Genomic DNA, 12,763 nt, shown 5'->3' on the forward strand with positions numbered 1-12,763 from the left:
GTATTTATACTGTGCTTCTGTGACTGATGGCGCGTGCACCGGGCCAGCCGATGCAGGTTGTCCCATGTGACACTCGTATTGGAATGTATTTAACTGTTAATAATCTTTTATATATATATATATATATATATATACATATATATAAATATATGAATAGATGTGTACATCTCTGGTGGGGCAGTGTCTGGACACATAGCTCAAGTGAAGAGGGGCCAGAGTTGCATGGTCTTAGCTGTGCCACTGGGCAGGCAGGGCAGCCCTGTGAGGTCTGTGGTGCATCTCAGTTGACTCCTCTAGGGAGACAGGATCCACGCTTTCATCTGCAGCCTCTCTGGAACTCTGCTGGGCCCCAGATACTCCCAGTACTGTCCCTAAGTCCTTGTGTTTCTCACTCCAGCCTCCTGACCCAGAAGTAGCAAACTGGTGTATTTGCCTGCCCGTGTCCCCTCCTGTCCCCACTGCTCCTAGGGATGGCGCAAGCTGCTGAGTAGCAGTCCTGCCTTAAGAGGCTCTTGGAGGGAGCTGGGCAGAGCCCAGCAGCCCATGTGTGTTTTGCTGTGGCCTTGAGCCCAGCCCTGGGAGTACTGAGATGCCTAAGACTCCCCACAGCCCTGGCTTCTCCCTCAGCTGCTACTTCTCCCGTGTGAGAATGTGAGGCCATGGTCAGCCATGTTTCATTGAGAGCCATCTTGGAGCTGCATTGGCAGGTGGGCCACGTATGCACATGGGATGGCATAGAGGCCTCTGCTCAATGGTCTGGGGACAGACCTCAAGGAAGCCATGCTGCCACCAGCCCCCCGCCCTTGCACCCCCAGTTGGGAAACAGACCAGGCCAGGAGTGAAGCAAGACCAGCTGGGCATTACCTACCTTTTGTGGCAGTGACTGTCCCCTACCTGTGCCTCATTTTCCACTGAGACCCCCCAACACCTGCTGTCCTGAACCGTGGAGGTGGATGTGGGTAACCTGAATAGAGTTGTGTGGTGCGGCCTGTAGCCACACTGGAGCCACCCCAAGGTAAGCCAGGCCGGGTCTTCCAGCCTCACCCCACCCCTTTCTCCTGCTTGGAGCCATGACCTGTTGCCCAGGGGACACAGCGTGACCTACCCTAGGAGTCAGAATGGGCCCTGCCAGCCCTTACATGGTGACACGTCCCGGACCTCGCCACCCTTGTGCCCCTCCACACTGCAAGTGGCTGTGATTCAACCCAAGAGCAGCTGTGGGTCAGTAGATCCCAGCCCTGGCCCTCGAGGGTGGCCACTAGAGGGCAGCAGGCACCACATACTGCACAGCCAGGAGGCAGCCAGGCCATACTGGTTGGTCCTGTTGCCTACGGTCCACCTTCTCCTTCCCGAGGGCCCCAGGGCAGAGGCTGCACCTGCCTCCAGCCCAGCCCAGGGACCTTGAGTTGGCAGGTCAGCTGCCTACAGCACTGAGCTGTCAGTCTGCTGCCCCCAGCCCCAGCTTTGATGGGAAACTTCTGGCCCTGCCTTCCACAGGTCTCAACACAGCTGGGTCTTGGAGCTGTCCACACAAGGGAGATAGTCCCACTTCCCAGCTCATGCTGGCTGCAGGCCCACCTAGGAGTCACTATGTCCTTGGATCTCCCACCTGCCTGGGGCTGGACTCAGGAGGTGAGATGGACTTCAGTGCTCTGAGCACAGGCTTCCGAACACCACAGGGTCTGCCTATGGTCACCTCAGATACCCTTCCTGTGCAGGGAGGAGCTCAGCTCGTGAATGAATTACCCTTTGTGTCCCTAGGTAGACCCCCATACCCCATACCCCACCCCCTATGTGCCTCTTGTCACCTCCATCCTTTTCCCAGTTGGAGTAGAAAGGCTCTGGTCGCTGCCTTGTACCCCGAACAGACCAAGGCCAGAGGCTGGTATGTGCGCTTACTCTGCACTGGCCCCGCCTCTCGCTGTGACCTTGGTCACCAGGCAAGCTCACCAGTATCACTGATACACATCACACACAAAGGGCTCAGATCCCTCAGGCTGGGCTCCCTCCCTGGTAACACCACTGGGCAGCCAGCCCACCCTTCACTACACCTCTGTTCTCAGGCTAGTTTGTACATGCAAGTGGCCCCCAAGTGCAAGGAGGCAGAGGATCTTGCCAAGCTCATCCAGGGAGCCCTGGAGGGCAAGAGGTGCCAAGTGGGCACCCCACCCTGACCTCGCATAGGCCCTGTCACTGTGCACAATTTCTGCCCATTGGAAGACAGGGCAGAGAGGCCCTCTCCGGAGGACCCCAGCTCTCGTGCCCCATGCCTACCTTCCCAAGGGTCCCTACCCCAGAGGGATAAGGTGCGCTTTCTCAGTTGACAGTAGGCTCATGGACAGTAGAAGCTGAGGTCTCACATGTAGCAGGACACAGGACTCCCTGGGCTATAGAGTGGGCCACTCTGATCCCCATGGGTGGGAGACAGAAGCCAGATCCCAGCATAGCCCCAAGGCCTGGCCAGCACTGTAGCTTTCCAGGGGAGGGACAGGCTAGATCCACATGCTCTGAGGACCCAGTGTGAGCACAGTGCCCCGTGGCTGGGGCCTTTGGCTGAGTGGCCGGGCTCAGCACCAGGGTCTGCTGCCTTGAGGAGCAGGCTCACTAGGTCTTCCCTGGGGCCTGTTCTCTGAGCCTTCTGGGGTCTGGCCCAGAGAAGTGAGGCGTGGCCCAGAAGCAAGCAGGTCAGTCCTACATGGGGAGGAGCAGACATGAATGCATTTATTGGAGTTGTGTTGGTTTATACTCTTTAAAATGTCCAGGTAAGAACAAATCAAGTGTACAGTTCGGGTGAGGACAGGGACAAACATCCCTGCGACTGGGCATGTCAAGGCATTCCTTGGGACAGGTGCACATCAGGCTGGAGACCCAAGGGGAAGCGGGCTCATCGCACACCCGTGGGGGTGGACGGAATAGTAGGAAGGACTCAGTATCACTTCAACATTGTGTAAGTTTTGCCTCTAAAAATCTAAATCTCCATGTATCGATCTTAAAAGTTGTAGAGAAGGTCTCCTGGGCTGTCTTCCGTGAGCCCTGGGCAGGGGGGACAGGTGACAAGAGGACGCCAGGCCCAAGGAGCAGGCTGTGAGCACCTCACAGAGAGCGAGTGGGGACAACAGCTTTGGGGACCCAGTCGCTCCATTTCCTGAGCAAAGACTGCCTCCCCCCAACTCCCCGCAAGACTGCTTCCGGGGCCACCCCAGCTAGCAGCCACAGGATGGCGGAGGGGACACGACCCACAGAGGAGGGTGGACAGAGCAGGGCGGGCTCAGAGCCGTAGCAGCAGGCCATCGACAGCACCACAGGTCAGCTCAGGGGCTCCCTTGGAAGGGACTGGTCGGTCCACACAGCTTTCGTGGCCCGCAGAGCAGGCGCCCTCTGGGGTGCCCCGCTCCTCCTCTGGGGGTCCCTGTGGACCCGGGCCTCGCAGCCGCTGCTGCCGCTCCTGGGCCTGACGGGCCCGGCTGGCAATGGCCCGGACCCGGCTCTGGCTGCGGGAGGAAGAGCGTCTCAGGAAGGCGGGGCCCCCCATGGCCCCCTCCCCGGCGGGGCCCAGGCTGGTGGGCGAGGTGATGTCCCCAGCCTCCTGGAAGCCCGTGAGCCAGCGCAGCTGCTCTGTCAGGGTGTCCTGCCGGGCCCCTGGCCCCACTGCCTGCCGCGCAGCACCCAGGGGGCCCAGGCTGTGGGAGCTGCTCTGAAAGCGAGGACCAAAGTCATCAGCAGTCAGGTCCCCCAAGCTCTTGGACTTGGCTGTCACTGGGCAGTCCTGCAGGCCCACCACGGTGAGGCGACGCCAGGGGGGCCGGGTGTGGAGGCCGGGTGGCTGAGGGGCCAGGGGCCTGGGCCTCAGCTCATCAGGTACGGGAGGCAGCTGGCTCACGGCCCGCAGGTTGGGGTTTGATTTGCTCTTGGTCACAGGAGGCGGGTCTGGGCGGACAGCTGAGGCTGAGCAGGACCACGGGGACAGACATCCGAGCGGGACCCCTGCGAGGCTCTCACGACTGCGGCCCAGACCCAGGCTTGGAAGGGAGAGGTCAATGACAGTGTCGCTGGATGACATGCTGGAGGACGAGGACACGCTGTCGCGGTGGCTACCCGGCTCCAGCCGCTGCCATAACCGGTCGCTGCCCGTGGCGTCCGAGTACACGGCAGGGGTAGGGGAGGGCCCAGCCAGGAGCCGCCATGTGCCCACGGGTTCCAAGGGCACCTGGCCCTCACTCTTGGCCCTTCTAACTACGGGCAGATGGCCCAGGGCCTGGGGGTGGCTCTTGCTGTCTGGCTGGCTCCCAGGGACCCCCTCACATGCCCCACTAGGGCCCCCACCATTGTGCAGCTTTTGAGGGGGCTCTTCATTGTCCCCGTGGCCCCCAGTCTTGAGCTGGAGGGGCCCAGAAGCTCCCAGAGCTGACTGTGGAGGAGCAGCCACTTTGCTTCCAGGTCCTGCAGGGCACTGCCGCCCCTCCTGGGAAGGGCTTGCGGGAGAGACCCCCTGGGGTAGGAGGCCAGGGCACAGGGCCGGCTCCTCAGCAATGGTTTCCAGGCTGCACAGGGGGGAGATGGGCCGCTGCATGGGGAAGAGGCGGGTATCTGGGGAGAGAGGGACAGACAGGGAGATGGAGAAGGAGACACAGAGAGAGGGACGGGGAAGGCAGAGATGGAAGGGAGAAAGGGAGACAGAGAAAGACAGAGACAGGCAGACAGAGAGGAAAATGAGAGAGAGAGACAGAAAGACAAGGAGAAGGACAGACAGGAGAGAAAGGGGGAGAGAGACAGAAATGGAAAGAGACAGAGTCAGGGGGACAGAGGTGGAGAGAGTGGGAGGAGGGGACAGACGGGAAGAAGGAGATGAAAAGGGAGAAAAATAGACAAAAAGGGGGACAGGGAGGGTCAGAGATAGAGAAATTCAGAATCAGGACGGAACAGAGAGAAGAGATAGAGAGGGAGGGAGGAAAGGAGGGAGGGAGGCAGGCAGAAACAGATGGGGAGGGAGAGAGGGAGAATCAGGTCAAGGAATGGTGTCTCCTGACCCCTATGTCAAGGGTCTGTGGTTCATCTCCCTCCCCAGGGCACCCCCAGCAGCCAGGCCTGACCATTTTACACACATCCAACATGGTGTGCTCAGCTTATCCCCCACCCTGCTGCTGCTGGGTCTGGCAGGCCAGTTGTAGGTCCTCCTGGGACTGGGCAACACGGATGCACAGGGGCTGAGCCCATTACCTGGTGCTCGCAGCTCTCAGTCCCTAACTATGGAGGCAGCACGGGGTGCAGGGACAAAAAGGAGAGCTCGGTCAGTGGTGGGGTAGGCTGGAAGATGGACAGATGGACAGCGAGGCCAGGCAGGGACAGGGAGGAGGAGGCAGGGGACAGGCTCGGTGTAGCTCCCTCCCACCCAGGGTGGGTTTCGGTGCATCATGCTCCCACTGACAGGGTTCACTGTGGGCTGGCGACTCTCCCAAATAGAGCTGCCAGCACCGTTTGGGCAGTGACGGACCTAGGGTCCCAGGAGCTCTCTCAGGACTTCGCAAACTCTAGGGTGCCAACCTCAAGGCTCTGAGCACCACACACCCCAGTCTCTGTGGGCAGCCCCGTGGCTACACCACTGACTTACATCAGACTTCCCAGGAGGGACTATGAGCAGGGTCACTTCAGGGCAAGCCCTGGGACCTGGCCCAACCTGACCCGGATCGGGAGCTGGAAACTGCCGGGACCCATGAGTGGCCACCAAGGGCAGCTGCCATGTCACCCAGGGAGGTAGGTTTGGGCTCAGCCAGGGAAGCCCTTGCTGAGGCCTGGCTGGCGGTGCTCAGGGCCCTCGGCCAGCACCTGCAGACCCTCAGCACTGCCACAGTGACTCACACTCCCCGTGCTCCACCCCTCCAAAGCGCCAGGGCCTCTCAGGCAGAGGGGAAGGGGCTGAGGCAGGCCAAGCCAATGGAACAAAAGAAAGCAGAGATGCGTGAACACAGTGGGTGGCGGACGGCCCAGGCATGCCAGGGTGTGCAGAGAACACAGATGCGGGAGGAGTGGCAGGCCTTACCCGTGGAGAACATGGGGGAATTAGTCCTGATCTCCTCCAGCTTTTGAACGAACAAGGCGTTCATCTCTCCCTGCAAGGCCCTCTGCTGCCTGTCGGCACTCTCAGGCTGACAGGGGGCCACCTTGGGGCTGCCCGGGATGTCCAGGCTGCTGGAGTCCGAGGACATGGAGCCTGTGCCGCCTGGACCCTGCTGCCGGGCCCTGGGGCCCTTGGAGGCCTCTCTGCTTCTCCCTGGGGTGGCTTGAGGGTCCAGGCTACAGCAGGGTCCCCCCAGCAAGTCTGCCCGGGCCTGGGGCTGTTGGCTGATGGCCATGTGTCTGCCTGTAGGCCCTGGGCTGGGTGGCTGCTCCCTCCTCAGGCCCTCAGCATCCACACCAGTGCAGGAGCCCACCACGCACTTCATGCACGTGGCTGCCATTCCTGCAGGCCCAGGACCCTCAGGGGCACATGGTCGCCGCACCTGCGCTGGACTCTTCTCCACCGCTGCTGCTGGCGCCTTACCTCTGGGACTGCTGCCTCCGGATCCTTTGTGAGCCAGGGCCTCTGGAGCCGGGCTGGGGCTGGGAGGTGCCACATCATCAGCTGCCCCCTCCAAGCCTGCGTCCTGCGTGCCCAGGGCCAGCTCCGGGAAGCCCTTTCGGCCTGGCTTCTGGCTCTTGGTTGGGGCGCTGGCCGTGCGCCGCAGGAGCCTCTGACTAACGGAGGGCCGGGGTGGGAGCTGCCCAGCAGCATGACTGTCCAGCGAGCCTGGCTTTGGGCCACGGAGGAAGAGGCTTTTTAGGCCCAGAACCTGTTTGACCTGTAAGAGAAAGCGTCCACATAGCTGGCACCTGCACCACCTTGCCCAGGAGTGGCTGGGGCCTAAGGACCAGCTCTCCAGAGGGCACTGTTGAGTGTGTCGGTGAGATGGTCTGGAACTTCCTACCAGGCTGGCCAGCCAGGGGTGTGTGTCAGGACCTCAGCCACTAGGAGCAGAGTCTCACGGCAGCTTGACCAGGGACAGCAGGACCCCACCCCTCTAAGAACCTTCCCCTTCCTGAATTCAAGGACAATTTCCCCAAGTTCTCTCAAAGGCCAACCTCAACCCTGGCTTGCTCTGAGGGCTGCAGCCAATGCTCTGCAGAGAAAGAGAAGTTGCAGCTTTCTTTACAAAGGGCCACCTACCCCCCACCCTCTGGGGACGTTAATGAAGCAAACTCAGCCAATGCAGCCTATGGCCTGCTCCCCCATGGCCCTGCCCTGCCCATTCCCGAGGTGCCATTTCTGGGCCCTGGAGGGGCCACCTCTCCCAGGAAGCCTTTCTGAACTCCTCAGGCCGTCTTCTCTAGCCTGACCTGCTCTCTGCTCCCATGGCTGGCTTGCTGGTGGATCACCACCCAGCTGGACTCAGGCTCCTAGCCCACCAGCACCAGGCCACAGAGAACCTTCCTGGATGGTTGGGCTGGAGGCCCCTGCACAGGCCTCTCCTGCAGTCCCTGCCCAGGTCACTGCTGGACAGGGCCGAGGCCAGAGAGATCCTCACATGCCAAACACCCCTGTGCCCCAGATTCCCCAAACACCCACTGCTCCCCAAGATGGGCTGTGCTTATGTGCAGAGCGGCCCAGGGCCTTCTGGCAGAGGCGGTAAAGTAGCCAGCACTTGAATCAGCTTCCCGATTCAAGATCCCAAATCCAGTGCAATTTGGTCACTGTGGCTGGAAAGCCATTTAGAGGGAGATCCAGGATTCAGGCTCGGCGCATTGGGCCCAGATGCCCCACCCTAGACACTGGCATAGAGTGAGGAGGGAAAGGGAGGTACTGAAAAATGACAGCATGGGGGACAGAGTGAGAAGGAGAGGGCAGGGAAAGGCAGGACCATAAGAGTGCCCCCGAGAGCAGCAGCCAGAGGAAAGAGCTGGGGTGGGGCAGGTCAGATGGGAAGGCAGCTGGAGACAGGACACTTGGCTGAGTGGAATCCTGGATCTGCCTCATAAATGCCGCTCTCTGGCTGAGGATGGCCCAGGGGACCCCAGAACCATGTCATGATCCATGTCACATGAGCTGACAATCTCCAAAATGCTACCAGGAATCACGGATGCTAATGGGGGGGCGTGGCCTGGCATGCAGGTGGGGTGGCGGGCTACACCGTCCCGCGGCATCGGGGTACCTTCGAGATGCCTAACAAGGCAGCGCTTCTAAAAGTAGACTTGGGACATAGAGAAGCCCACTGCAAGAGCAAAGAGACAGAGTGAAGGCAGGTGAGGCGGTTACGGTGGCTGGGGTGGGGCCCGCGGGCCTGTGGAGACACGCAGACATACAACACGCAGACAGACAGACGGCAGCAAAGGAGAACTGGACACCTGCAGAGCCCCTGGGCCCCCAGGCACAGCAGAAGAGAGAAGGTCAATGATGGGCCCAGGCAGGATCCATGTGCTGTGCGTTTACAGATCCCTGAGTGCTGGCCACACCGGGCCGGGTCCTATAAAAGTGCCTGGCCCACACAGAACTGACTGAGAGTCTGTCATGCGCTGACCTGGGGCAGGGATGGGGTCGAGGGCAAACCCAGGAAGACGCCTTCCAGGCAACTCTGGAAGTAGAGATGGTAGAGAGGCTTAGGGCCATAGTGCTCCCTCCTAACTGAGAAGCCAGGTGGACAGTGCCCTGATAGGCAGGACCTGGGTGAAGCCACCAAGGAAGATGGGACTAGTACGTGGAGGGAGGACGCAATTCCTTCCAGAAGTGGGGACGCTCATCTCACACACCTGCCCTCAGCTGCCCACATCTACCATGGAGATAGAGATCAGCATCCCCCAACACCCCACGTCACAGGTACAGGAGTCCCAGGGAGGTGAACACCATGGATCAGGAGCTTCCCTGGGATACTGCTGGTGGGGGCAGGGTGGTCCTTCCCACAACCACGGGTGGCCCCGCAGGTGACACACACCTTACCGCTGATGTCACTGACAGCCACATGCACAAAGATGGAGGCCTCTTCCATCCCTTCCAGGTACACATGCCGATAGCCTGGGACAGTGGGGTCACAGGATCACCAGGGCCCTAACCTATCCTCACCCCAAACCCTCACTCTTCCCTTAAAGGTCCCCAGGCCCTGAGTAGGACCAGCGAGCAGGTCCTGACTATTCTGCCTTTTCCAGGAAGCCCACCGGCATTGCTCAGCCTGCAGGGACCTCTCCCTGGGAGTGACCCTGTCCCTCCCACAGCCCCAGGCCCCCTGCTCACCTGGCATCATACTGCTGAAGGCTAGTGTCCTCTGGCCAATGAAGTCACGCCCAATGGGATCATGGTCCCAGACAAGGAAGCGAACGAGTGCGATTTCAGGCATGTGCACAGTGAACACCAGGGTCTCCTCCCACATGGGGTTGAATCCTGCAGGCATCGGTGGCATGGTGGGGGGGGGGCGCGGATCACATGAGCCAGGCCTGTCCTTGGCTGGCTCCCACTGGAGACCAGCTGACCCACATCTCTACCTCCACAAGAGGAAGAGACACTTGGGAGTCATGGGCCAAGGACTGTCACCTGTGGGACCCACACTGGTGGGGTCCACAGCAGGTGACCCTGGCCTCTCCTTCCAAGATCATTGCCAACATGGCGGGGGGCTATGGTGGCCTCAGGCACCCTCCCCTGCCCGAGGCCCAGACCCTCACCATTGTTGTCCACCACTCGAGTTTGCTCCTTGCTGCAGTCCACGGGGAGCCCGATGACCTCCACCTCCACGAAGGGGTCAATGATCTGGGGACAGGGCAAGGGGTGGCACCGGGGTCTTGGGGCCCTCCCATGACCCAGCTCGCCGGTGCGGGCTCACCCATACCTCCCCACGGTCGCCCAGCATCGAGTCCTTCGGCTTGGGCAGCTGTTGCCCACTGATGATCCTCAGGGCCAGCTGCTTCTTGAGCTGCCCAGGCAGGGGGTCCTCAGAGTGGGGATTGAAGACGCCTGGGAAGACGTGGGCATGAGGCAGAGTGGCAGCCTCCAGTGGGCTCTGCTCACAGCTGGCAGGGCTCTGGCTGTGAACAGCCCCCATCTAACCATGGGAAGCCCCAGCCCTGGGGTGGGGGGCAGAGTGACAAGGGGGAAGGTGACACAGGGCATCCAGGGACTCGCTCAGGCTTGTGACTTCCAGGTAGCACCATGCAATAAGACAGTTCAACATGACCAAGACAGGGCATAGTGAAGGGGGAGGACTAAATGGTAAATCCCGCAGGCCTGTGAGGCAGGTCAGGGAGAAAACTGGTGTTGAGGGGGAGGGTAGCTCTTTAAAATGCCCAGCAGAGACCCAGGTCCATGGTGCCTGGATCTGAGCCCCACAGATGGCACCAGGTCCCTGAATCTCATGAGGCCCAGGGTGTGTGGGGGAGGCTCAGGAGGGAGGCACACCCTCACCTCTTGGTATCCTGGCACCTGAATACCAGCCTCACCCTGACCCTGACCTCACTGTCTTATGCAGCTCCCCTCCCCACCCAGGGTCCCTGGGATCCTGCAGGAACCGGCCCCAGCCCTAGGCCTCACCCTGGCACATGCATGGGGGCTTGAGCACGTAGCCACAGCTGCCATTGGCACTGAACTTGGCCCGGTTTAGCTGCAGCATCCGCCCCTCTGACTGATAGTTCAGGGCAACTGCAGGGGAGGACAGGAGGCCATCCGGGTCAGCAGCTGTATGTCATGCCCGTGCCACCCCCCCCATCCCCCATCATCTGCCACTCGCCCTCTATGCATGGGCTCTGGGGTTCACAGCTGTGAACGCAGGGCCCTACACCTGGCAAAAGCTGCTGAGCCTGGCACAGTCGCCCACACACCCTAGGCGTGCAAGAACAGACCTGGACTTGTCCCAGCTGCCCTGGGGTCTAAAGTGCCCCTAGGCCACATGTGGCCTGGTGGAGCTGGCAGCAGGCCTGGAGGTTATCCAAAGCCACATGCAGACAAGGGGGCGGGAGGCCCCAAGGCCTGCTTGCATGCTTCCGGCCAGCAGGGACAGCCTTCCTCACCACCCCACCCTGTATACTACCCGGTGCCCACCCATCTGACAGCCAGCATTCCAGAAGGGCTGCGGGTTGTAGTTGCTGGAGTCCACTCGGTAGGAGGAGGGGTAGATACGGGAGAGCTGGTGCTGGTTGAAGCGCAGGTACTGTGCTGGCTTCTGCTGCAGGATCTGGTGGGCCTTAGTCTCACTGAAGGATGACACCTGCCAGCTGGATGCCACTGTACCACACACCAGCCAGGCGTAAGTCCATGGGCCTCTGGACACGCACAGCCCATGCTAGGTGACCTCCCGCCCTCCCCCCATCACCCTTTAGCCCTCACCCTCTGTCTCCACGTCGTGAATGCCCACAGACTTGGTGTATTTCACCAGGTCTGAGAGGGCCCGTGACAGCTTCATGGTCTTCTTCTGCCGGGCTGTCCTGCAGGTGTATGGCAGGGGTGGTCAGGACCCTGCAGCAGCAAGGACTAGCTGGGTGCCCAGCTCCACAGATCAGGCTCCAGGACCTAGGCAGGTCCATCTGCTTGCCAAAGTGCAAGAATGTTCCAGGCAAGCTGGACCTTGGGGACCATGTGGAGGTGGGGACAGACTCCCAGCCCACCACAGGGCTGTAGAAATGCAGCTGGACATGGGCTGGCAGGGAGCTACCCGCAGATACAGAGGTCCTGGGAACTCGTGAGCAGGTGTGAGAGGGGTACGAGGGGGCCTGACAACCAGGAGTAGCTCTGAGGGACATGAGGACTCTGGGTGGGGGAGAAATTGGAGTCAGGCAGGGCAATGACCGGCAGGGTCCTAGTCATGTGCTGAGACACAAGGGGGGAGAAGCAAGGGGGAGAGGGACAGAGGGCACAAGGTCTAGGAGGGAAAAGAGGAGGAGAAGGAGGGATGAGGGGCAGAGGGAACCCAAAATGAGGGGAGAGGCGCTCCAAGCTGGATGTGGAAGTGAGACCCCAGTGACATCCCAGGGGTGTCTGAAGAAGCCATTAGATACATGGGAGGCCCAGGGACAGATGTGACTCTTGGGAAGCTCATGAGGCTGGGGGCCTTGAGGACAGGAGGAGGTGGGAACTAAGACTAGTAGGCCAAGCAGTATCAGGACCCCTGCCCCAGTGTGCCAGTCCTGTTTGTCTAAGCCACCACACAGGTCTACAGCACCCCTTGCCCCACTGTTCGCTAGCTTCAGTCCCCTCTGCTTCCTTCAGTGTTCAGAATAAAGGGGAGTGGGACCCATGCCTGCTCCCAGGCCTGCCCAGCACTCAGGGGACAGCCTCCCAGAGTCACCCTTAGAGAAGGGGGGGTGAGTCCATGATTGACAGGCCCCCAAGACTGAGCAGGGACCCCCAAATAGGGCAGGGAACTGACCCTCGGCTCTGGCTTCCTGGGGAGTCCAGGTCCTCGTCCCCCTCCTCCACGCTGGCCGCCTTCTTTAGTTTGCTGCCCTTTTTCTGTACAGAATAGCCGTGATTCATGGAGTCAAGCCAGGCCATGGCACAGGCCAGGAGGGTGCAGGGCAGGGGCCACCTACCTGAGTTCTCAGGCAGTCCACACGGCCTACCAGGCCCACCCTGCCCAGCTGAACCTGCAGAGGCCTCTGCTGTGTCCTGCTCCACCCTGACCCTGGTGTACTCTCGGGACAGCCATGTGGTACCTGAGCTCTGGCATCAGCCAGTGGAGGCTAGGGAAGGCAGTGACCAGAGGGCCCTCAAGGCACTTGCTCCTGAGCAGCCCTGCCCCTGGGCTCCCGACCCCAG

General features: G+C 60.9%; 1 protein-coding gene across 5 annotated transcripts in view; it reads right to left on the reverse strand.

Moving 5' to 3' along the window:
• Positions 1–2,702: 2,702 nt before the first annotated feature.
• Plch2 (phospholipase C eta 2) overlaps positions 2,703–12,763 on the reverse strand; it is a 76,904-nt gene continuing 66,843 nt past the window's right edge. For 4 of the 5 annotated variants that reach the window (XM_074081556.1, XM_074081555.1, XM_074081558.1 and 1 more), the window contains 10 exons: positions 12,375–12,457; positions 11,336–11,433; positions 11,051–11,233; positions 10,544–10,651; positions 9,846–9,970; positions 9,682–9,766; positions 9,257–9,403; positions 8,961–9,040; positions 6,539–6,836; positions 2,703–4,587 (listed from right to left, as the gene is read on the reverse strand). In XM_074081556.1, the coding sequence (XP_073937657.1) occupies positions 3,269–4,587; positions 6,539–6,836; positions 8,961–9,040; positions 9,257–9,403; positions 9,682–9,766; positions 9,846–9,970; positions 10,544–10,651; positions 11,051–11,233; positions 11,336–11,433; positions 12,375–12,457 (2,526 nt within the window). In that variant the 3' untranslated portion in view covers positions 2,703–3,268. Of the gene's footprint in view, positions 4,588–5,217; positions 5,245–6,037; positions 6,837–8,960; positions 9,041–9,256; positions 9,404–9,681; positions 9,767–9,845; positions 9,971–10,543; positions 10,652–11,050; positions 11,234–11,335; positions 11,434–12,374; positions 12,458–12,763 lie in introns of all 5 variants that reach the window. The other variant, XM_074081559.1, reaches the window with a different exon arrangement.

Source organism: Castor canadensis, chromosome 7 (assembly GCF_047511655.1).
Source record: "Castor canadensis chromosome 7, mCasCan1.hap1v2, whole genome shotgun sequence".
Lineage (NCBI taxonomy): Eukaryota > Metazoa > Chordata > Mammalia > Rodentia > Castoridae > Castor > Castor canadensis.